Source organism: Ceratotherium simum, chromosome 39 (assembly GCF_057802395.1).
Source record: "Ceratotherium simum simum isolate JZ-2026a chromosome 39, ASM5780239v1, whole genome shotgun sequence".
In the NCBI taxonomy this organism is placed as follows: domain Eukaryota; kingdom Metazoa; phylum Chordata; class Mammalia; order Perissodactyla; family Rhinocerotidae; genus Ceratotherium; species Ceratotherium simum.
In genome coordinates, this window is record NC_141938.1 from 8,019,960 (window position 1) to 8,046,598 (window position 26,639).

Genomic DNA, 26,639 nt, shown 5'->3' on the forward strand with positions numbered 1-26,639 from the left:
AATGAGAGAAAATATCTCAAAGATATGTTTTCAGGATGAAGTTAAGTCACACGTGTAAAGAAACAAGCACAGTCCTGATGGGTAAACACTTTGTTTTGATGACTGTATGATTTTCATTCTGTTTTTTTTTTTTTTTGAGAAAACAAGTACACAACCAAGTGAAGGTAAAGATTATCAATGTTCGAGAGGATGATTTTGGAAGAAACTACGTCAACACTTGGTGTGACAAGTGCTTTAAATCTAAAGGTAGAACATACAACTTTTGCATCTTTCATATTTGTTTATGCATATTATTTGTAAGGATGCGTGTGACTGGTCCTCAACTTTGGTTTATATCGGAGTCACCTGGGAATCTTTAAAAATATTGATGACTGCTTCTCACTACAGATTATAATTGAATTGGGCTGAAGCGTAGCCTTAGCCTGAGGATTTAAAAATTATCCTGGTTGGTTCTCACGTATAACCAACCAAGTTTGTGAACCACTGATGTAATCACATGTTTTGTTCAAAGATGTCTACTATGTTTGCATCATTCACTGCTCATGAGCAGATGCTGAAGTTCTTAAAGTCCTCCTTGCTCACAAGAGGGATAATATGAAAAAGTTCACCCTTGTAACAGGCAATGTGATTTTTCCCAACATTTCTGATGTTTCTTTAGAGACATTCTCCTTCCATCCCATACAATTAGTCATCTGTGCTGGTTAATAATATATTGTCCCCTTGCTCCAAACTCACCCTTCCATACCTTACTTCATCAAAGCTTCCTTCTTTCCATTCACTAGTAACAGTATCTTGAGGACTTCACTTTGAAGATATTCTTCCCTGTCTCTTGTCCTGAAGAATCTATCCTTGAGCTATGATCTGTGTCCACTCTGTTTGTATCCATCTTTCCTTTAGGGATGTTGCACATAGATTCTGAGGCAGTGATCTGGGGCTCTCTGAAAACCTGCCTACTAAATAGTTTAATTTACTTGGCCTTTTGTCACTAAGCTCAATCATCTACCAATTTCACTGATCAGGAACTTTGATACTGGAGAAGGAAATGCCCTTTACAAGGGATGAAGCCCTACCAGCCAGTGAGAAGAGATACTTCCTATTAAAAATGACTAAATTAGTGTTTTGATTCCTTCGTTTTCATGAACTGAAATGAGAATGTTTGGGTCTTATCTACTTTGGAACATTGAGTAGGCTATGTCTCCATTTCTGAAAACCTAAGTAATGTGCCAAATCCCTTGTAATTTGCCAAGGTAATTGTGATGGTTAATGTTATATGTGAACTTGGTTAGGCCATGATGCCCAGACATTTGGTCAAATATTATTCTGGATGTTTCTGTGAAAGTGTTGTATGACTGAGATTAACGTTTATATCAGTGGCCTTTGAGTAAAGCAGACGACTCTCTATACTGTGGGTGGGCCTTCTCCAATCAGTTGAAGGCCTTAATAGAACAAAGACTGACCTCTCAGAGGAGGAGGAAATCCTGCCAGCAGACTGCATTTGGACTAGAACTGCAATTCTGCCCCGAATCTTCTGCCTGCTGGCCTCCCACACAAAATTTGGACATACCAAGCCTCCCCAATCACATGGACCATTTTCTGAAAATAAATTTCTCCCTATATATAAATAAATACACATCCTGTTGTTCTGTTTCTCTGGAAAACCCTGACTAATGCAGTAATGTTGCCTTAGACATTTCATTATATATACTCCCCACAGGTAATGATTTCTTTTTCCTCTTTAAACTTCAACATTTAGAATGAGTGCTACAAATGATTAACTCTATGCTTAGGGTGAAAGTCTGGATGGAAATATGCCAAAAAGGTCCCCAGTCACTATGTAGGAATGGTGCTACTCTCCTTGATATGAGAGAAGCATCACAGGTAATATAAAGAGAATGGGATTGGAAGACACAACTCCATCTAGATCTCAGCAAAAATTTGACACTTGTAGCAATCAGTGCACTTTAGATTCCTCATCAGTGAAAAGGCAATCTGTGGAATGGGAGAAAACATTTGCAAGCCAAATACCTAATCATTGGTTGATATCCAAAATATATAAGGAACTCCTACAGTACAATAGTCAAAAAACTGATAACCTGATTAAGAAATGGGTTAAGGACTTAGACATTTTTCCAAAAAAAGACATACAAATGGCTAGCAGGTATATGAAAAGATGCTCAACAACACTATCCATCAGAGAAATACAAATCAAAACCACACTGAGATATCACTTTACACGTCAGGATGGTTATTATATATATATATATATATAAAAAGAAAACAAGTGTCAGCAAGGATGTAGAGAAACTGGAACCCTTGTACACTTAGTATAAATAGAAAATGTGGCAGCCATAATGGAAAACAGTAAGGAAGTTCTTCAGAAAGTTAAAAATAGTACTTCTATATGAACCAGCAATCCCACTGCTCGGTATTTACCCGAAGGAACTGAAGTCAAGATCTCAAAGAGATAGAAGCACTCTTACGTTCATTTCAGCACTATTCATAATAGCCAAAATGTGGGAACAACCTAAATGTCCATTGAGAGATGAATGGATCAAGAAATGGTGAGATTATATATATATAATTCTCATACATAGAAATCTATCTATCATCTATCTATCTATCTATCTATCTATCTATCTATCTATCTATATGGAGAGAGAGAGAGATTATATAGATAATAGAATACAATTCACCCTGAAAAAAGAAGGAAATATTGCCATTTGCAACAATATGAATGAACCCTAAGGATATTATGCTAAGTGAAATAAGCCAATCACAGAAAGACAAATACTGCATGATTCCACTTACATGATTTATCTAAATAGTAAAATTCATAGATTCATTGGGTAGAATGCTGGCTGCCAGGGGCTGACGGGAAGGTGAAAGGAGAATTACTAATCAAAGGGGCATAAAGTTTCAGTAAAGCAAGATGAACAAGCTCTAGAGATCTATAAAACATTGTTGATTATTGTACCTATAATCAACAATAATATATGAACACTTCAAAAATTGCTGAGGGCAGATCTCATTTTAAGTGTCCTTTCCACAATAAAAAAAAAAGTTGTCCTTAGAGACACAAATAGTAACTGAGAAAATGGAAATACTATCAGATTCCTGATATAGGAGACCTAATTATCCATACATTTTTTGGTCATTTGAATGCATTTGATGATGGTAAAATCACATGTTGATGTATGCTAATTTAAAAAGTGTGAATTATTTATTCGATGTATGAAATTTGAAAGTCAGAAGAAGGAGTCCAAGCAAGATTGCTCCTGGGAAGCGGAAGGCCTCTGATCCTACTAAGGACATCTACTTTTCCTGTGAACCTGTTCCATTAATCTTAACAAATCCTAAGAGACTGGGATAACATGGACCAATTTGGCTGATTATGAGCTCTGTGCATTGAGCTCTCAACCCCATAAAACTGTAAATAATCAGCCTGTGCCCTACAATCTTTCAGTTTTCTGGTCGTAGTATAGTTGGATCTGTATATGTGTCTTCTCTTCCCACAGTTATTGTATGCATCCTGGCGTCTGTGACTCTGTCTTCCTGCCAGTCCTGAGAACAGAGCCTGAGCCTTCATCATTCACCAGTCTTGGGAAGAGTGATGGATCATCATTCCTTTGTTATGCCACTGCATAGAGGCAGCACAGTCCAGTGAGTGCTATTGGAGATACTGGATACAGGAAAGACTGGGGCAGCATTGTTTCTTTATCATCAAGATAGGTTCGATAGTTGTAGTAGCCTGATGGGAGGGCAGTAATATGCAGTTTCAGCTCAGAGGCCTATGAAGTTAATGTTCTTGGTTCTGGTGGGGATCTGGGAACTCTCATTCAGAGTTCTGCTTTCCTCACACATTGGTTCCAGCTCCCGTAGGCATCTTTGTCACAGGAGCAGGAAATGAGTCCCTCTAAACTGTCCCCTAAGCACTCCAAAATGATCATGAAGGTGATGATGAAGATGAGTGGAGGAATGATGCCAGATGATCATGTACATGATATCATGGACCTATATTAATGATTCCCAAGGGCTAGGCTCTGAACTAAGTGCTCCATATGGCTTGTTTCTTTTCATCAGCATAGTGATTCCTAAGATATATGTGCACACATTATTGTTCTTTTACAGATGAGGAAAGGATTATAGACTTTTGATGTAACTTGATCTGGGATAGAATGGGATGAAGCTAGGTTTGAATCAAACAGCCTGGCTCCAGACACGGGGCCCCTGGCCAGAATTCTCTCCCTGCCAACCCAGCAAGCCATGTCCCTTTTCTGGTCATTTCACACAGACAACCTCTGTTCCCTGTGCTCTTCTCCTTGGAGATTACTGGTGGACCACAGTGGAGAGCAGTAGGTGGCATTTGCTGCATCAACTATAGGAAGGATGGCTGAGATGACAGGCAGGGATCACAGAAAGAGCTGGCTCATGACGATTTAGGGCAGATCTGTCTCTTGCCTCAGCTCCTGGGTTTTACTTTAGCTGTCTACTTCCTTCTCTATTCTTGTAATTTAGCACTTCTCCATTTCAAAGGGGGACATGACATCAGCATATCAGAGCCATCCATGCTCAGGAAACCAGAAACTATTAAAAGAGATACAATAGATGTGTCATTGGTTAAGACCTATGGGTCTCTGCCTTAAACTTTCTGAATTTTAACAGAGTGAAGAAGTTAACTGCGTGTGCCTCAGAGATCCATAATGTAATTTTCATCCTATCTGCTCTACTTATTATCTAGTGACATAGAACAAGTTCTTAGTATCTCTGGGCCTCAACACTGTCATCTGAGTTGATTCCCAGTTGATAGCACTCCCTTGAGTAAGGACTAAATAGATAATGAATCCTACCTGTGTAATAAAATATGTGATGGGTACATATATGGGTAAAATACTTAGATATTGTTAATACTATTAGTATTAACAACTCTAAACTTCATTTATACAATTTGACCAAAATATCTTGTGATCTGATGGTTTGGTTTTCAATGGGTACCTGACAAAACATTTTATTTTTGTCCCTGTACAGTTAATATTGAGCCCTTGAAATGAAATGAGTGTGTCACATTCATTTGTGATTCCTGAGAGCTTATATCATCTTTGGCACAGAGTAGGCAACAATAACAACAAAAAACCCCAAAATATGTTAAATATTGAACAGACCCTTTTTTGATTCAGGAAACAGAGCATAGTCAATATGGCTCACACACTGGTGTTTTCCTGACTGTGCCACCGTCCATTTCAGGGACGTCCCATAGGACCGGAGACAAGAGAAAATAGCACTTGTTTGTGTGTATGTCATAGACATTGCATAGGATCTATTATTTTCCACGTAATATCATCTATTGCATTCAGTTGTTCAAAAAACATCACAGTGATTTTCAAAAATATGAAAAAGAAGAGGCAGAATGAGAAGGGGCAGGTAAATTTAATTTTTTGGACTGAGACACATTTTAGGATTTCTAGTGCTGTGAGACGAGAGCCTTCAGATTCTCTGCTGTATAATCAAATAAAAGGTTGTTAAAACTTTCTTAGGGCTGTGTTTCATCAATAAATCTGCTATTCCAATAATGACTCAGATTCTGGTTACAAAGCAATGACCAAATATTTATGAATTTCCACTTCCATTGGATGCCACATATCTCTGGAGATGGCTGTTCTCTTCATTTGCAGATCAGGAACACCAGCACAGAGAGCTTGAGGGAATTACATGCACTTCTGTGAGTTAGCGTAATGAACCAGTGGTTTTAGAGGCGCTTATGGCACTAACATGGTGGAGAATAGGACTTTCCATTAATGGTAATGTACTTTACAGCCCAGTTTGAAGATGTGAATTATGTAAATATTATTCCCTATATAAGATATGAATTTTCATATGGAGTTGTGTAAGAATGACTATTATTAGATACTTGAGAGTATATCTGATTCTATACCTTAATAACAGCATGTAGTTGATAGCAACTGATTTTTCTATTAGAAAAACAAATGTAGGCAACAAATGGCAAAATGGAACTTGCATTGATTTTTACAACACAAACAACCTCCATGCACATATCATATATAAATTCTCACTTGTATGATATGGAGAGAGGCAAAAGACTTTTCATAGGATTGTCAAAATATGGAGTTGATAAATAAGATGAAGTTCATTTCTCAGGTAATACTATGTATGAAATTAATATATCTAGTACTATAAATAATCTTGTGGGAAACAAGAACATTTTAGATGCAATATGTGTAGTAATATGCTATTTAGGCAAATTTTCAAGAAAAAACTTAATAAATACTAACGCGATCAAAACACTGACAAAAAATATACCCACCAAATTAATGACAGTGGTTGCTTCGGGGGACAGGTGTGCAGGGCAATGGAATCATGTAGGAATTTAAATACAACAAATTGTATTAGTAATATTTCAATCCCTATAAAATGTGAATTTGGAAGCAAATATTAAATGCTTATATTTTTAATACAGGTATTTGATATTAATAATCGGAATAATAGGTAATATTAACTGAACATTTTCTAAGTACCTGGCAATATTCTAAGGCATTGATCTTGACCCTGGCTGCATATTGAGAACACCAAGAACTATGTGAGTAGACATTATTGTTTATTGGTTTTAGGCTGCGGCCAGGGCCTCAGTACATTTTATAATATTCACAGGTGAACATAATAATCAACTAGGATTGAGAACCATGAGTCTGACCTCTTTAGTTTAATTTAATTTCTTAAAACAATCCTATAAGTTAAGTTCAATTATTATCTCCATTTTACAAACGTGAACTCTCCTCAGGTGTTTGATATATTTTTCTCTGTCCTTTTCTCTTTTACATTTTCCCCAAATTAACTCATGGTGTGACCTGTCAAAGAAAATGAAGATCAGAGTTGCCTTCAGGGAGTTGAGTTAAGGAGAATTGTATTTAAGGAGAATTGATTTAAAGGAGAATTGATTTAAGGAAAATCCTCCCTGTTTCAGTAAAGATTGAAGTGAAGTGTGCATAAGAAGGCAGGGTTTCAGATACGGTTTGTGGGCCCCCATGGTCCTAAATTCCTTGATTGTAAATAAAAGAGTTGGATTTGATGAGGATACAGCACTTCCAAATGTTTAGGATTAGAAATACATGTAAGCACTTTTACCAAGCCACTAAAAATGGAGATCAAAAAACAAAGAGTAGTGTCAAAACCCAGATATTTCCCTGATATTATGTAGGGTTGATATATAATCCTGCATAAGATGAGAAATTGGAATAAACTGTTTTCTTAAAAAAAATATTAAATGATTAAGAAGTGCACTGTATACTAATGCCTTCTATGGGGTCAAGGTGCTGTATGATTTTGTGCATTTGCCAAAACATATTTACCAAAATTTGAAATGTCCTAGACCAAGATTAGGAGTCATATTTGAAATAGACTTTTAGAACAACACGCATATTTGACTGAGCACATATTTTGATGGAGGAGAGATGTCAGAAAACCAAAGACTGACAGAAACCCAGGAAGATAACTGGCACATAAAAAAAAATGCTTTCTGACTATTAAATTTGACTTTAATTTAGAATTCAAATAATGTAGTCATAGCAATTATACATTTTATCCATATTCCAAGTAAAGAGAATTCTTGCACTGAATCTGAATAAAATAAAGCTGCTTCTAAGTGTCCTTCAATTAGAATGATCTTTTTTTTCTTGAAGGGAGATGGATATTTCATATACAAAATATTTCTTTAAAAGAGTAGGCTGTATTTTACGGTGTTCATGGATTTGTTGTCTCTAAACATCCTAGTTCTTACAACATTCTTCAGGCGAGTTTCGCTAAGGAACGTGTGTATAGAGAGATGAATGACACAGAAACCAATGAGCAAATAGTTCTGAGAAAATTGGATTTGAGACCACTGCCAAAGGTACTGGGGTATATGACCTTACAAGTGAATAGCTTGAATAGAAAATATAGACACAGTACTGGGTGTCCATTTACTTGTTTCCCTTTATCGGACCCTCTTTTCTTTTTCTAAAGATGTCCAAGCTACACAGAGCCATGGAATCTAACACATGTCTCAGAATTCTTCCTCATGGGCCTCTCAGATGATCCAGAACTGCAGCCTTTGCTCTTTGGGATGTTCCTGTCCACGTACTTGGTCACCATGTTGGGGAACCTGCTCATCATCCTGGTGGTCAGCTCTGACTCCTGCCTCCACACCACCATGTACTTCTTCCTCTCCAACCTGTCCTTGGCTGACATTGGTTTCACCTCCACCACAATCCCCAAGATGATTGTGGACATCCAAACTCACAGCAGAGTCATCTCCTATGTGGGCTGCCTGACTCAGATGTCTATTTTTACTCTTTTTGGATGTTTGGACAGTCTCCTCCTGACTGCCATGGCCTATGACCGGTTTGTGGCCATCTGTCACCCCTTGCACTATCCAGTCTTCATGAACTTCCACCTCTGTGGCTTGTTAGTTTTAGTCTCTTTTTTCATCAGTCTTTTGCACTCCCATCTGCACAGTTTGATGGTGTCACAACTTGCTTTCTTCATGGATGTGGAAATCCCTCATTTCTTTTGTGACCCTTCTCAGCTATTCAACCTTGCCTGTTTTGAAATCTCCACCTATAACGTATTAATCTATTTCATTGGTGCCATTTTTGGTGGTGTTCCACTCACAGGGATCCTTTTCCCTTATACTCGAATTGTTTCCTCCATTCTGAGAGTCTCATCAACAGATGGGAAGTACAAAGCCTTCTCCACCTGTGGCTCTCATCTGTCAGCTGTTTGCTTATTTTATGGAACAGGCCTTGGAGTGTACCTCAGTTCTGCTGTTTCACGTTCTGCTAGGAAAGGTGCGGTGGCTTCATTGATGTACACTGTGGTCACCCCCATGCTGAACCCCTTCATCTATAGCCTGAGAAATAAGGACATCAAGAAGGCCATGCAGAGGCTCTTCAGAAGAACAGTCTAATCTCAATACTTGTGCCATTTTTTCAGTGTGTGGGTTGAAAAAGCCAGCAAAACCAAACATCTGGAATTTGAAATCTTACCCATTTGGTTTCATAATTTTTGTAGCTTTTGTGCCTTTCAATCCTCTGGATGTTTCACATGTGAATATTGCTTCATTTGGTACATCTTTAATGGGGCTGAGGGAGTATTGAGGGATGTTACCCTCATTATAACCACTGCATGATTAAATCATATTACAGTTCTAGAGCCTTCTTTCTTTCTCATTTATGACCCAGGCATGTTTAAGATATATACAACTCCTTTTTTTTTCAGAAAAAATTACAATCCTCAACCCTTTCCAAAATTCATGTGTTTCCACACAACTTTTGTGTCTTTCAGATGTGTTTCTGCATGTTATGTGTAAGGATGCATGTAACTGGTCCTAACGTTAGCTTCTTATTGGAGTCACCTGAGGATCTTTACAAATATTGATGACTGCTTTTCACCACAGATTGTAATTGAATTGGACTGAGGTGTAGCCTTAGAATGAGGATTTTAAAATTATCCCAGTTGGTTCTCATGGATAACCAAGACTGTGAAGTATTGATGTAATCACATGTGTTGTTCAAAGATGACTGCCATTATTGGATCTTTCAATGCTCGTGAGCAGATGCTGAAGTTCTTCAAGTCCTCCTAACTCACAAGAGGGATGATATGAAAAAGTTCACCCTTGCAGCAGGCAACGTGGTTTTTCCCACCATTCCTGGTATTATTTTAATATATTCTCCTTCCATACCATACAACTAGTCATCTGTACTGGTTAATAAGATCTTATCACTTGCTTCAAGCTCACTCTTCTGTAATTTACTTCAGCAAAGGCAGGCTCTTTCCTTTCACCAGTAACAATATCTTTAGGACTTCACTTGGAAGCTATTCTTCCCTCTCTCTTGTCCTGAAAAATTGGTCTTTGGTCTCTGATCTGTGACTACTATATGGGTAGCCATCGTTCATTTAGGGATGTCACACAGAGTTTCTGTGGCAGTGATCTGGGGCTCTCTGAAGACCTGCCTACTAACTAGTTCAATTACTTGGCCTTTTGCAGCTAAGCTCAATCATCTAACAACTTCACTGATCAGGAACTTTGAACCTTGAGAAGGGAATGCCTTTTACAGAGGATGAAGCCAGTGAGAAGAGTTACATCCTATCAAAAATGACTAAGTTAGAGTTTTGATTCCTTGGTTTTCCTGAACTGAAATGAGACAGTTTGGGTCTGATCTACTCTGGAACAATGAATAGTCTGTGTCTCAATTTCTGAAAACCTAAGTAATGGGCAAAAGCCCTTGGAATTTGCCAAGGTAATTGTCATGGCTAATTATATGTGTGAACTTGGCTGGGCCATCATGCCCAGATATTTGATCAAACATTATTCTGGATGTTTCTGTGAAAGTGGTTTTTGGCTGAGAATAGCATTTAGATCAGTGGACTTTGAGTAAAGCAGATGACTCTCTAAAATATGGGTAGTTCTTCTCCAATCAGTTGGAATCCTTAATAGAACAAAGACTGACCTGCTGGAGGAAAAAGAAATCCAGCCAGCAGACTGCCTGTGGACTTGGACTGCAACTCTTCCCTGAATCTTCACCCTGCTGGCCTCCCCTGCACAATTTGGATTTACCAAGCCTCTACAATCACATTAGCCAATTACTTAAAATAAATCTCTCTCTATATATAAATATATCCATATCCTGCTGGTTCTTTTTACCTGGAAAACCCTGACTAATACAGTAATGTTGCTTTTTGGTATCTCATTTTATATTTTTCCCAGAGGTTATACTTGCTTTTTCCTTTTTAAATTTCAACATTCAGAGTGAGTGCTACTAATTGATTAACACTATGCATAAGGGAGAGTTTGGATGGAAATATGCCAAAAAGGGCCACAGTAATTATCTAAGTGTGGTGCTACTATCCTTGATACGAAAGAGGCATCACAGATAATAGAGAGGCTATGAGATATGAAGACACAGCTCCACCTAGATCTTGGCAAAAACTTGAGACCTGTGGCAAGTCAGTGCACTTCAGATTCCTTATCAGTGAAAAGGCACCTATGGAATGGGATGAAATATTTACAAACCATATGTCTGATAATTGGTTAATTTCCAAAATATATCAGAAATGCCTCCAACTGAGGGGGAAAAAAACTTACAACCTGCTTAAAAGTGGGTTAAGGACTTAAACAGACATTTATCCAAAGAAAACACACAATTGGCTAACAGGTATATGAAAAAGTGCTCAACATCACTATTTATCAGGGAAATTCAAATCAAAACCACACTGAAATATGACTTCGCACCTGTCTGGATGGCTGATTAAAAAAAAAAAAAAAGACAATAAGTGTAAGTAAGGATGTGGAGAAATTGGAACACTTGCACACTGCTGATGTAAATAGAAAATATCATAGCCACAATGGAAAGCAGTATGGAGGGTTCCTTAGAAAGTTAAAAATAGAACTACTGCATTATCTAGCAATTCCATTTCTTGGTGTTTACGCTCCAAGAATTGAAATCAAGATCTCAAAGAGATAGTAGCATTGGTATGTTCATTGCAGCACTATTCACAATAGCCAAGATCTGGAAACAACCAAAATATCCATTGAGAGATGAATGCATTAAAAAACTGTTATATAGATTCATATATATTTATATATACATCCATATATTGCAAGTACTCCATATATAATGGAGTACTATTCACCCTGAAAAAAAGAAGGAAATCCTGCCATTTGCAACATCATGGATGAAACTTAAGGGTATTATTCTAAGTGAAATAAGCCAATCACAGAAAGACAAATACGGCATGATTATACTTACATGATGTGTCTAAAATAGTTAAATTCATGGACTCATATGGTGGAATGGTGGCTGCCAGGGGCTGGCAGGAGGAGGAAATGGAGAGTTACTAATTAAAGGGCAGGAAGTTTCAGTCAAGAAAGATGAATAAGCTCTAGAGATCTGTTGTACAACATTGTCCTATAGTCAAAAATAATATACGAACACTACAGAAACTGTTAAGAGAGTAGATCTCATATTAAGTGTTCTTTGCATAACAATAAAAAAAGTTTTCTTTAGAGACACAGATGTTAACTGAGAAAATGGAAACACTATCAGATTCTTGATATAGAAAACCTAATCCTCCCTAAATTACTTGGCTATTTGAATGCATTTGACAATAAATTCACGTTGATGTATGTTAATTTAAAAAATGTCTGAATTTCTTATTAAGATGTATGAAACTTGAAAGTCAGAAGGAATACAGATGAGATTTCTCCTGAGAAGTGGATGTCCTCAGATCCTACAATGGACGTTTACTTTTCCCATGAACTTTTCTATTAGTCTTAACACAGCCTTAGAGTCTGGGATAACATGAACCAACTTGACTAATTATGAGCTCTATGCATTGAGCTCTCAAGCCCACACAGCTGTAAATAATCAGCCTCTGCCCTGCAAACTTTCAATTTGCTGGTCCCAGGACAGTTGGATCAGTATGTGTGTCTTCTCTTCCCAGAGTTATTGTATGCATCCAGGGGTCCATGACTGACTGTCTTCCCGCCAGTCCTAAGAACCGAGCCTGAACCTTCATCATTCACCAGGCATGGGAAGGAGGAGGGATCTTCATTCCTTTGTCATGCCCTAGCATAGAGGCAGCGCAGTCCAGTGAGTGTCTTTGTAAATAACGGATACAGGAGGGACTGGGGGAGCATTGTTTCTTCATCATCAGAATAGGTAGGACAGGTGTAGTAGCCAGATGAGAAGGCAGCAATTACACAGTTTCAGCTCAGAGGCCTATGAAGTTAATGTCTTCGTTCTGATAGGGATCTGAGAACTCTCATTCAGAGTTCTGCTTTCCTCCCACATTGGTTCCAGCTCCCATAGGCATCTCTCTCACTGGAGCAGGAAATGAGTTTCTCTAAACTGTCCCCTAACCTGTCCAAAACGATCATGAAGGTGATAAAGATGAGTTGGGGAATGATGCCAGATGACCATGTACATGGTATCATGAACGTTTATTAAATATTCTCACATGCTGGGCTCTGAACTAAGTGCTCCACGTGGCTTGTTTCATTTCATCTGCATAGTCATCCCTGAGATATATGTGCACACGTTGTTGTTTCTTTACAGAGGAGGAAAGGATTATAGACTTTTAATGTAACTTGATCTGGGATAGAAGGGGATGAAGCCAGGTTTGAATCAAACAGTCTGACTCCAGACACAGGGCCCCTGGCCCGAATTCTCCCCCTACCACCCAACTAACCATGTCACTTCTCTGTGCTCTTCCAAACAAACACCCACTCCTCCCTGTGCTCCTCTCCTTGGAGGTTACTGGTGGACCACAGTGGAGAGCAGTGGACAGCACTTGCTGCATCAACCGTAGGAAGAATGGCTGAGAGGACAGGCAGGGATCACAGAAAGAGCTGGCTCATGACAATTTAGGACAGATTTCTCTCTTGCCTCTGCTCCTGGATTTTGCCTTAGCTTTCCACTTCCTCCTCCATTCTTGTAATTTAGCCCTTCTCTATTTCAAAGGGAAGCGTAACATCAGTGTCTCGGGTCCATCTATACTCAAGAAACCAGAAACTTTTAAAAGATATACATTACATGTATCATTGGTTAAGACTTCTGAATCACTGCTTTAAACTCTGAATTTTAACACAGTGGAGACATTAACTGCACCTGCCTCAGAGATCTGTAAATTAATTGTAAGTCCCTTCCACTCTAATTTTTATTTATTGACGTGGAGCAAGTTCTTAGTATCTCTGAGCCTCAACATTATCATCTGAGTTGATTACTAGTTGATACCACTGCATTGAGTAAGGACTAAAAAGATAATGTATACTATCTATATGAATAAATATGTGATGGATGCATATAAGGGAAAAATATTGAGATATTATTAATATCGATTACACTAAGCTACATAACATTCAACCAAAATATCTGTGATCTTATAGTTTGGTTTTCAGTGGATACCAGACAAAAGATCTTATTTTTGTCCCTATACAAAAAGATACTGAGCACTTGAAAGGAAATGACTGAGTCACAGTCCTTCCTGATTAGCCAGAGCTTACATTGTCTTTGGCACACAGGCCACAACGACAAAAAACCCTGAAATACATTGAATATTGAATAGACCTTTTCTTGGTTTGCAGAAACAGAGCATAGTCAATATGACACACAACTGATGCTTTCTTTCCTGTGCCTTTATCCATTTCAGGGATGTCCCATAAGTCAGGAGAAAGGATAAAACAGCACTAATTCGTGTTTAGGTCATGGATGTTCAATAGAAGCTATTATTTTCAATTTAATAACATCTACAACATTCAATTATTTGAAAACCTTCACAGTGATTTTCATAAACATGAAAAAGAAGAGGCAGAATGAGAACAGGAAGGTACATTTTATTTTGTGGGCTGAGACACATTTTAGGATTTCTAGTGCTCTGAAACCAGAGAAACTTCAGATTCTCTGTGGTATAATCAAATAAACGGTTATTAAAACTTTCTTAGTGTTGCATTTCATCAGTAAACCCACTGTTCCAAAGTCCTTGGAACTTTGGAACAAGTTCTTGTTACAAAAAAATGACCAAATACTTATGAATTTCTGCCTCTGTTGGATGTCAAATCTCTAGAGATGGCTGTTCTTCTCTTCGTTTCCAGATCAGGAGCACCAGCATAGAGAGGTTGAGGGATTTACACATAATTCTGTGAATTAAGGTAATGAACCAGTGGTTTTAGGGGCACTTATGGCACTACTATGGTGGATTATAGGATTTTCTATTAATAGCAATGCACTTTCCCAGCCAGCTTGAAAATCTGAAGTATGGAAATATTATTCCCCTGATAAAATGTGAATTTTCATATGGAGCTATCAGGGAATGACTATTATTAAATACTTGAAAATATTTCTGATTCTATACCTTAATAAAAGCGTGTAGTTGATAACAACTGATTTTTCTACTGGGAAAACAAATGTAGGCAATAAATAGTAAGATTGAATTGGCATTGAGTTTACAACACAAACGAGTATCCGCCATGCCCACATCATACAGAAATTCTCACTTTTATGACATGGAGATAGGCAAAAGAATTTTCATAGGATTGTTGAAATAAGAGATTGATAAATAAAATGTTCACTCCTCAGGTAATACTACTTGTCCATTAAAGTATTATATCTGGTATTAAACACAATGCTATAGTAAACAGGAACATTTTAGATGCAATATGTGTAGTAATATTCTATTTAGGTAAATTTTCAAGGAAACCCATTACAAATACATAAATAAATACTAAAATTATGGAAACACGGACAGAAAATATACGCACCAAATTAATGACAGTGGTTGCATTGGAGGACAGGTGTGCAGGGCAATGGAATCATGCAGGAATTCAATCAGAACTCAAATTTTATCAGTAGCATTTCAAATTTCTATAAAATATGAATTTTGAAGCAAGTATTATTAAATGCATATGTTTTAAATATATGTATAGGGTATTAATTATAGTAATAATAGATAATATTAACAGAACATTTTCTAAGTGTCTGGTAATATTCTAAGGTGTTATTCTTTTTTTTCTTTGAGCAAGATCGGCCCTGAGCTAACATCTGCCAATCCTCCTCTTTTTTTTTTTTTATTGATGTTTTAATGGTTTTTAACATTGTGAAATTTGGGGTTGTGCATTTTTGTTTGTCCATCACCATATATATGACTCCCTTCACTCCTTGTGCCCACCCCCCACCCCCCACCCCCCTTGCCCCTGGTAACCACAGTCCAGTTTTCTCTGTCCATGTGTTGGTTTATATTCCACATATGAGTGAGATCATACAGTGTTTGTCTTTCTCTTTCTGGCTTATTTCACTTAACATAATATGCTCCAGGCCCATCCATGTTGTTGCGAATGGGACGATTTTCTCTTTTTTTATGGCTGAGTAGTATTCCATTGTATATATATACCACATTTTCTTAATCCAACCGTCAGTCGAGGGACACTTAGGTTGCTTCCACTTCTTGGCTATGGTGAATAATGCTGCAATGAACATAGGGGTGCATAAGCCTCTTTGGATTGTTGATTTCAGGTTCGTTGGATAGATTCCCGGTAATGGGATGGCTGGGTCATAGGGCATCTCTATTTTTAAGTCTTTGAGGAATCTCCATACCGTTTTCCATAGAGGCTGCACCAGTTTGAATTCCCACCAGCTGTGTATGAGGGTTCCTGTTTCTCCACATCCTCTCCAATACTTGTTGTTTTTTGTCTTGGTGATTATAGCCATTCTAACAGGCATGAGGTGGTATCTTAGCATTGTTTTGATTTGCATTTCCCTGATGATTAGTGATGTTGAACATCTTTTCATGTGCCTATTGGCCATCTGTATATCTTCTTTGGAGAAGTGTCTGTTCATTTCCTCTGCCCATTTTTTGATCGGGTTGTTTGTTTTTTTGTTGTTCAGTTGTGTGAGTTCTTTATATATTATGGAGATCAACCCCTTGTCAGATGTATGTTTTGCAAATATTCTCTCCCAGCTGGTGGGTTGTCTGTTCATCTTGATTCTGGTTTCGTTTGTCTTATAAAAGCTCTTTAATCTGATAAAGTCCCACTTGTTTATTTTTTCTTTAGTTTCCCTAGTCTGGGTAGGTATGTCATCCGAAAAGATTCCTTTATAGCCAATGTCAAATAGTGTGTTGCCTATATTTTCTTCTATGAGTTTTATAGTTTCAGGTCTCACCTTCAGGTCTTTGATCCATTTTGAGTTAATTTTTGTGAACGGCGATAGCAGATGGTCCACTTTCATTCTTTTGCATGTGGCTGTCCAGTTTTCCCAACACCATTTATTGAAGAGACCTTCCTTTCTCCATTGTATGTTCTTAGCACCTTTGTCGAAAATTAGCTGTCCATATATGTGGGGTTTTATTTCTGGGCTTTCAATTCTGTTCCATTGATCTGTGTGTCTGTTTTTGTACCAGTACCATGCTGTTTTGATTACTATTGCTTTGTAGTATGTTTTGAAGTCAGGGATTGTGATGCCTCCTGCTTTGTTCTTTTTTCTTAGGATTTCTTTAGCTATTCGGGGTCTTTTGTTGCCCCATATAAATTTTAGTATTCTTTTCTCTATTTCTGTGAACAATGTCATTGGGATTCTGTTTGGGATTGCATTGAATCTGTAGATTGCTTTAGGTAATATAGACATTTTAACTATGTTTATTCTTCCAATCCACGTGCATGGGATATCTTTCCATTTCTTTATGTCATCATGGATTTCTTTCAATAATGTCTTGTAGTTCTCATTGTATAGGTCCTTCACCTCCTTGGTAAGATTTATTCCTAGGTATTTTATTCTTTTTGGTGCAATTGTAAATGGTATTATCTTTTTGAGCTCTCTTTCTGTTAGTTCATTATTAGCATACAGAAATGCAACTGATTTTTGTAGATTGATTTTGTACCCTGCAACTTTGCTGTAGTTGTTGATTGTTTCTAAGAGTTTTCCAACAGATTCTTTAGGGTTTTCTATATATACAATGAGGTCATCTGCAAATAGTGAGAGTTTCACTTCTTAGTTACCTATTTGGATTCCTTTTATTCCTTTTTCTTGCCTAATTGCTCTGGCCAAAACCTCCAGTACTATGTTGAACAGGAGTGGTGAGAGTGGGCAGCCCTGCCTCATTCCTGTTCTCAGAGGAATGGCTTTCAGTCTTTCCCCGTTGAGTATGATGTTGGCTGTGGGTTTGTCATAAATAGACTTTATTATGTTGAGGTACTTTCCTTCTATTTCCATTTTGTTGAGAGTTTTTATCATAAATGGATGTTGTATCTTGTCAAATGCCTTCTCGGTGTCTATTGAGACGATCATGTGGTTTTTATTCTTTTTTTGTTGATGTGATGTATCACGTTGATTGATTTGCGCATGTTGAACCATCCCTGCATCCCTGGTACAAATCCCACTTGATCATGGTGTATGATCTTTTTAGTGTATTGTTGTATTCGGTTTGCCAATATTTTGTTGAGGATTTTTGCATCAATGTTCATCAGCGATATTGGCCTGTAATTTTCTTTCTTTGTATTGTCTTTGTCTGGCTTTGGTATCAGGGTGATGTTGGCCTCATTGAATCATTTAGGAAGTGTTCCATCTTCCTCTATTTTTTGGAATAGTTTGAGAAGGATGGGTATTAAATCTTCTTTGAATGTTTGGTAAAATTCACTGGAGAAGCCATCTGGTCCTGGACTTTTATTTTTAGGGAGGTTTTTGATTACTATTTCAATCTCTTTACTTGTGATTGGTCTATTCAGATTCTCCATTTCTTGTTGGTTCAGTTTTGGGAGGTTGTATGAGTCTAAGAATTTATTCATTTCTTCTAGATTGTCCAATTTGTTGGCATATAATTTCTCATAGTATTCTCTTATAATCCTCTGTATTTCCGTGGTATCCATTGTAATTTCTCCTCTTTCATTTCTAATTTTATTTACTTGAGCCTTTTCTCTTTTTTTCTTAGCAAGCCTGGCTAAGGGTTTGTTGATTTTGTTTATCTTCTCAAAGAACCAACTCTTTGTTTCATTAATCCTTTCCACTGTTTTTTGGGTCTCAATTTCATTTATTTCTGCTCTGATTTTTATTATTTCTCTCCTTCTGCTGGCTTTGGGCTTTGTTTGTTCTTCTTTTTCTAGTTCTGTTAGGTGTAATTTAAGGTTGCCTATTTGGGCTTTTTCTTGTTTGTTAAGGTGGGCTTGTATCGCTATGAGTTTCCCTCTCAGGACGGCTTTTGCTGCATTCCATATGGTTTGATATGGCATATTATCATTTTCGTTTGTTTCCAGATAGTTTTTGATTTCTCCTTAAATTTCATCAATGATCCATTGGTTGTTCAGTCGCATGTTGTTTAATCTCGACATTTTTGTCACTTTCCCAGTTTTTTTTTCATGGTTCATTTCCAGTTTCATAGCTTATGGTCTGAAAAGATGCTTGTTATGATTTCAATCTTCTCAAATTTATTGAGGCTTGCTTTGTTTCCCAACATATGGTCTATCCTAGAGAATGTTCCATGCGTGCTTGAGAAGAATGTGTAGTCAGCTGTTTTTGGGTGGAGTGCTCTGTATATGTCTACTAGGTCCATCTCGTCCAGTTTTTCATTTAAGTCTACTATTTCTTTAGTGACTTTTTGTCTGAATGATCTATCCATTGATATAAGTGGGGTGTTAAGATCCCCTATGTCTCCTTTCAGGTTTGTTAATGGTTGCTTTACGTACATTGGTGCTCCTATGTTGGGTGCATATATATTTATAAGTCATATGTCTTCTTGGTGGAGTGTCCCTTTTATCATTATATATTTCCCTTCTTTGTCCTTCTTAACCTGTTTTATCTTGAAGTCTACTTTGTCTGATATGAGTATGGCAACACCTGCTTTCTTTTGTTTGCCATTAGCTTGGAGTATTGTCTTCCATCCTTTCACTCTGAACCTGTGCTTGTCTTTAGTGCTAAGATGTGTTTCCTGAAGGCAGCATATTGTTGGGTCTTGCTTTTAAATCCATCCTGCCACTCTGTATCTTTTGATTGGAGAGTTCAATCCGTTTACATTTAGCGTAATTATTGATATATGAGGGCTTAATGTTGCTGTTTTGTCACCTATTTTCTGGTTCTTTTGCATTTCCTTTGTTTCTTTTTGCTAAGACTGGCCCTGGGCTAACATCTATGCCCATCTTCCTCCACTTTATATGGGACGCCACCACAGCATGGCCCGACAAGCGGTGCATCGGTGTGCACCTGGATATGAACCGGTGAACCCCAGGCCACCGCGGCGGAGCCCGCGCACCCAACTGCTTGTGCCACTGGGCCGGCCCCCAAAGGTGTTATTCTTGACCCTGACTGTACGTTAGAACCACTAAGAGATGTGGGTATAGAGATTACTTTTTAATTGGTTCTAGACTTGCCATGGTATTGGTATATTTTACAGTATTCACAGGTAAATACAGTAATCAACTGGGATTGAGAACCACAGGTCTGAGCATTTTATGTTTTATTTAATTTAATTTCTTAAAACAATCCTATGAGATAAGTTCAATTGTTATCTCCATTTTACTGATGTGGAAACTCCCCAGGTGTTTGATATATCCATCTCTGTTCTTTCTTTTGCATTTTCCCCAAATTAACTCACAGTGTGACCTCTCAAGGAAAATGAAGATCAGAGTTGCCTTCAGGGAATTGAATTAAAGAAAATTGTACTTAAGGAGAATTGATTTAAGGAAAATCCTGCCTGTTTCAGTAAAGATTGTAGTAGCCATAAGAAGGCTGGGTTTCAGACATGGTTTGGGTACCTCTCATCGTCCAAAATTCCTCAATGGTGAATTAGAGAGTTGGATTTGATGAGGACAGAGCACTTCCAAATGTTTAGGATTAGAAGTACATGTAAGCATTTTTACCAAGCTACTACAAAATGGAGACCAAAAAACAAAGAGCAGTGTCAAACACCAGATGTTTCCCTGAGATTATATAGGTTTGGTATATAATCCCGAATAAGATGAGAAATTGGAAGAAACTATTTTTTAAAAGTTACTTTTAGTTGAATGATTGAGAAGTGCACTGTACACTAATGCCATCTATGAGGTCAATAATGCTGTATGAGCTTGTGCATTTACCAAAACATATTTATGGAAATTTGAAGTGTACCAGGCCAAAGTTAGGAGTTATATTTGAAAAGATTTTTATTTCCAGTTTTATTGAGGTTTAATTGACATATAGCACTGTATAAGTTTAAGACGTGCAGCATAAGGACTTGACTTACATATATTGAGAAATGATTACCACAGTAATCTTAGTTAACACCCATCATCTCCTACAGATACAAAAAAACTTTTGTTGTTATGATGAGAACTTTTAGGATTTACTCTCTTAACAACTTTCAAATATTCCACACAGCAGTGTTAATACAGAGTCATCAGGCTGTACATTACTTCCCCAGTACTTGTTTACCTTATAAATTGAGTTTGTACCTTCTGACCACCTTCATCCAATTCCCTCACCTGCTACACATGCCACTGGTAACCACAAATCTGATCTCTTTTTCTATGAATTTTTTTTTTAATTCCACATATAAGTGAGATCATACAATATTTGTCTTTCTCTGTCTGACTTGCTTCACTTAGCATAATGCCCTCAAGGTCCACCCATGTTGTCATAAATGACAGGATTTCATTCTTTCTTATGGGTGAATAATATTCCATTATATATACATAACATTTTCTTTGTGCATTCATCTATCGATGGACACTTAGGTTTTTTCCATACCTTGGCTATTATGAATAATGCTGCTGTGAACGTGGGAGTGCAGATATCTCTTCAGCAGTGTATTCTTTTCCTTTGGATATACTCCCAGAAGTGGAATTGCTGGATCATATAGCAGTTCTATTTTGAATTTTTTTGAGGAAACTCCATACTGTTTTCCATAGTGGATGTATCAATTTGTAATCCCAACAACAGTGCACTAGGGTTCCCTTGAAAAGACATTTAAAAGACAACCCACATATTTGAGTGAGCACATCTTTACATGGAGGAGAGAAATCAGAAAACCAAGAATCATGGAAACCCGGGAAGATAACTGGCACGTCAAAAAAAAAAAAAATCCTTTCTGGTTATGAACATTTTGACTTTAATTTAGAATCCAGATACCGTAGTTCTAGCAATTACACTGTTTATCAATATTCCAAACCAAAGGAATTTCTTCCACTGTATCTGAATGAAATAAGGCTGTTTCTAAGTGTCTTTTAATCAGAATTATTTTCTTTTCCTAAAGGTAGAAGGATTTTTCTTGTTCAATATGTTTCTTTAAAAGAGTAGGCTGTATTTTATAGTGTTCATGGATTTGTTATCTGTAACTGACCTTGATCCTATAACATTCTTCAGGTGAGTGTCTCTAAAGTAAGTATGTAGAGACAGGGATGAATAAAACAGAAACCAATGAGGAAACAGTTCTAAGAAAATTGGATTTGAGACACTGAAAAATGTTGCTGAAGACACTGGGATGCACAACCTCACAAGTGAATTGCTTGAATCCAAAATATGGACACAGAGCTGGGTGTCCATTTACTTTGTTCCTTTTTTCTAACCCTCTTTTCTTGTTTGAAATGTCTCCAAGCTACACAGAACCACAGAATCTAACATTTGTCTCAGAATTCTTCCTCATGGGCCTCTCATGATCCAGAGCTGCAGCCTTTGCTCTTTGGGCTGTTCCTATCTATGTACCTGGTCACCATCTTTGGGAACCTACTCATCATCCTGGCTGTCACCTCTAAGTCCCACCTCCACACCCCCATGTACTTCTTCCTCTCCAACCTATCCTTGGTCGACATTGGTTTCATCTCCACTTCTGTCCCCAAGATGATTGTGGACGTCCAAACTCACAGCAGAGTCATCTCCTATGTGGGATGCCTGACATAGATGTCTTTTTTTTATCCTTTTTGGGTGTATGGATGGTATGCTTCTGACTGCAATGGCCTATGACTGGTTTGTGGCCATCTGTCACCTTCTGCACTACTCAGTCATCATGAACCCATGCCTCTGTGGCTTCTTAGTTTTAGCATCTTTTTAAATTAGTCTTTTATACTCCCAGCTGCACAATTTGATTCTGTTATAACTTACCTGCTTCAAGGATGTGGAAATTTCTCATTTCTTCTGTGACCATTCTCAACTCTTCAACCTTGCCTGTTCTGATATCTTCACCAATAACACAGTCATGTATTTTGTTGGTGCCATTTTTGGTTTTCTCCCTTTCTCAGGGATTTTTCTCTTACTATAAAATTATTTCCTCTATTCTGAGAGTTCCATCAACAGCTGGGAAATATAGAGCCTTCTCCACCTGTGGCTCTCACCTGTCTGTTGTTTCCTTATGTTATGGAACGGCTATTGGAGTTTACCTTGGATCAGCATTGTCACCTTCCCCCAGGAAAGATGTCATGGCCTTGATCGTGTACATCATAGTCACCCTCATGCTGAACCCCTACTTATCTTGTGGTACCAGAGTGGGTCTCTTGAAATCACTGCTCTATTTTCCATCTGGCTTTCTTGTTACGTACTTTTAATAATGGTCAGTAAATTTCACTACACATTGAAGTTAAGTAAAGTTCACTACTCCATTTACACCCCTACGCCCTTGGTATTTATTGGCTTCCATCTGGCATCACATTGTTCCATTATTGCCTTCGTATTGCTGTAGCTCTTTACCCAACTCCCTGTACTCAATTTTCTTCATTGAAATAATTAGGTTGTTTTTCTTGACTGAACCCTGAATGATAAATCATAACATAGGGAAAGGTATATTAATTGATGCAATTGGAATATTGCATAATGAGCTCATAAAAAAGTGGTTTTAAATGTGTATTTGTTTGGAGTGCACAACTGACATTTAAGTACTGGAATCATATTTCCAGTTGATGTGTGGCTTTAAGGGTGTCTGAGGATTATTAAATCACAAATTTTCATCATAAATAAATTGAACTTTGTCTTCCTTTACTGTACTCCATGCAGCAAAGGTCCATGTTGTCAGCAAAGGTGAACTCTTCCCTTTCACTAGTAACAGCCTGGTTAGGACTTCATCTTGTTACCATGCTTTCTTTCTTTCTTTTTTTTTTTTTTAATTTTTTGTTTATTGCAGTAACATTGGTTTATAACATTGTATAAATTTCAGGTGTACATCATTATGATAACTCAGTCTTTGGGCTGCATTTGTTTCTTCAAAATGAGTATCCACCTTTCCTTAGAGATGTCATGCATAGTTCTTTGGTAGTAATCTTAGTTCTCTGAAAACTTGTCCAACAACTAGTTTAATTTACTGTGACTTTTTAGTTCTAAAGTAAATCACCTACCAGCTACATTGATATGGAACTTTGATGTTGTAGAAACAAATGAACTTGAGATATGATGAAGCCGTAACAGTTATCGGGAAAATATCACCCACTAAAAATTATTGGGTTTCTACATTTGCATATCTGTTTGTGCAAGCCTATGTGATAGCTAAAGGACCTTGATAAGTGGGAAAGTATGTTGTCTTTTGATATCAAATGGTAGACTCTTCCCAGTGTAGCACTTTGGTTTTTTTTATATTTATATTTAGATTTAGAAGAGTGCTAATGATGAGTTAACACTAAGCACAGTGTGACAATATTTGATTAGAATAGGAAACACAGATAATAGAAAGAATGTGGGCTATGAAGACACTGCACTGCCCAGATATCGACTCAAAAATTTGAAGCTTTGGCAACTCAAAGTTCTTTTCTGAGCCTCAAAATCCTCAGCAGCAAATTAAGTGCAATACTGCTTATCTTCCAAGGCCATGCAATAATTATATATAATTGTGTCATGGACCAGTCAAATAGCAGTTTCCCATCAGATGATAAATCCCATTGTAACATTAAGGAAGTTTATGTAAATCAGCATTCTAGTAATTTATAAGTAGCCTCATGTCACAAACTGTGTAACTTTAAGTATCATAGGTAAAATTTCTATTTAAATTCCTCATCTGTGGAGTTATGATAACAAGAGCATTTACCTGAGGCTGGTTGAGAAGATATTACCAAATGAACTGAATAGAATACTGTTTAGTACATAGTAGTGGATCAATAAGGGCAAACAACCATAATCAATAACTAGTAGGCAGTGTATAGTTTCAACATATCGACTTTGCAGGCTAAAATTTGATTTGCAACATTAGTTCCTCTAACTTATTACCTGAGTACACTGAGATAATTTTTATAACTCTCATGGTCTCTAATGCTTAATTTTTAAAGATATTTGGCTGAAAGTACTCTAGGTTTAAACAGACCATATGCACATGGTAAGAACTAAGTAAATATTGATATCGTTGTCATCATCTACCCTAAGTTTGATGTATTTCTTTTTTCAACTTTTCTGAGATATGATTGACATATAATACTGTGTAAATTTAAGATGTGCAATGTGTTGATATGAAACACTTACACATTGCAAAGCGATTACCACCATAGAGTTAGCTAACACTTCCATCACATTACATAATTACCATTTCTTTTTTGTGATGAGAGCATTTAAGATCTAGTCTTTTAGCAACTTTCAAGTATATGATATATTATTGCTAACTACAGTCACCATACTGTACATTGGATCCCCAGAAATTATTCATCTTATAAGTGGAAGTTTTTACACTTTGAACAACATCTCCCCATTTCCCCCACCCACCACCCCCTGGTAACCACCATTCTACTTTCTGTTTCTATGAGTTTGGCTTTTTTAGATTCCACGTATAAGAGATATCATGCAGTGTTTATCTCTCTCTATCTGACTTATTTCACTTATCATAATCCCATTGAGTGTGTCCTGGGCCTAGTGACTTGCTTATATCCAACACAACATGACTGAACTGATGACACATCACTTTTGAGAGTAGAGTACAAGAAGACTCTGGCTTTCATCTTCCTGGCCCTTGTTTCTCTGTCACCTATCTGCTTGTTCTGATGGAAGCCAACTGCCCTGAGTGAGATTTCCCATGAGAGGCCTGTGTGGGAGAGAACTGAGGAAGGCTTCTGGCCATCAGTCCACAAAGAACTGTACCCTTCCAACAACCATGTAAGAGGGCTTGGGAAAGGTCCTCTCCCAGTCAAACCTTGAGGTGACTGCAGACCTGGCTGACATCTTGATTGCAGTCTTGTTAGATACCCTGGTTTATTTAAGAGAAGTAGCAACTTATAGTAAGAGCATAAAAGTCAATAGTTTTCTAATATACCAACAAATATCAATGAAAGAGATAAACTAGAACTTGGGCAATCATTTAAGTAAGCAAAAAAGCCCCCCCAAAAAATGAAATAGAAAATTTATCTTCAAGCCAGAAATCTTAACAGAGAAAATGGACATGGTTTCGGATTTTTGTTAAAGAAAACCCAAGTCTCCCTAATTTACTTCAACAACACAATGGATTTGCAGATGTCAAAGGCCAAAAGTCATAAATTAAATTGAAAAAGAAAAGAGTCTGCATTTTATGTAAAGATTCTTGAACTTGGAAATCACAAGCAAGGTGTACAAATGAGCTTTCTTCTGAGAAGAGGAAGGGCCCGCACTCTTCTAAATACATTCACTTTTCTCCTTTTCCTCTTCTGTTAATATTGGGAAGTCCTCAGAGATTGAGATAACATGAACCAATTTCACTAATTATGAGCTCTCTGCATTGAGCTCTCAAGGCCTTACGGGATTAAGTAATTAGCCCATTTCTCCAGCCTTTTAATGTGCCAGTCCCAGCTAGGCTATATACTTGTACCTCCTCTCTCAGAGTCATTGTCTCCATTGGGGGATTCATGCCTGAGTCTGTCTTCCTCCAAGTCCTGAGAACAGAGCCTCAGCCCTCATCATTCACCAGGCAGGAGAGGGCAGTGGATCTAATCTCCTGTCATGAACCAACAGAGATACAGCACAGACCAGTGAGTACTCAGGGAGATGGTAGGTGGAGGAGGGATTGTGGAGGATTTTGGTTCCTCATTATCAAAACAAGCAAGACAACTGAGATAGCCAGATGGGAGGGCATCAATACACAAGTTTCAGCTCAGAGGCCAATGAAGTTTATGCCCTTTTTCTGTTGGGGTTTTCAGAAATCTCTGTCAAAATGCTGCTCTCCTCTGCTAACATTTCTAGCTTCCATAGGCATCACCCACA

The 26,639-nt window shown here is 37.5% G+C and overlaps 1 protein-coding gene and 1 pseudogene across 8 annotated transcripts in view; both read left to right on the forward strand.

The window, feature by feature from the left end:
- The window catches only part of LOC101402716 (olfactory receptor 7E178-like), a 56,937-nt gene extending 47,612 nt beyond the window's left edge, over positions 1 to 9,325 (forward strand). For 6 of the 8 annotated variants that reach the window (XM_087425545.1, XM_087425546.1, XM_087425547.1 and 3 more), the window contains 3 exons: positions 140 to 246; positions 3,516 to 3,660; positions 8,014 to 9,325. In XM_087425545.1, the coding sequence (XP_087281671.1) occupies positions 3,611 to 3,660; positions 8,014 to 8,956 (993 nt within the window). In that variant the 5' untranslated portion in view covers positions 140 to 246; positions 3,516 to 3,610 and the 3' untranslated portion in view covers positions 8,957 to 9,325. The remainder of the gene's footprint in view (positions 1 to 139; positions 247 to 3,515; positions 3,661 to 8,013) is intronic. The other 2 variants (XM_087425551.1, XM_087425548.1) reach the window with 1 other exon arrangement.
- Positions 9,326 to 22,187: 12,862 nt separating this feature from the next.
- Positions 22,188 to 23,044, forward strand: LOC101402455 (putative gustatory receptor PTE01 pseudogene; annotated as a pseudogene).
- The last annotated feature ends 3,595 nt before the right edge of the window (positions 23,045 to 26,639 follow it).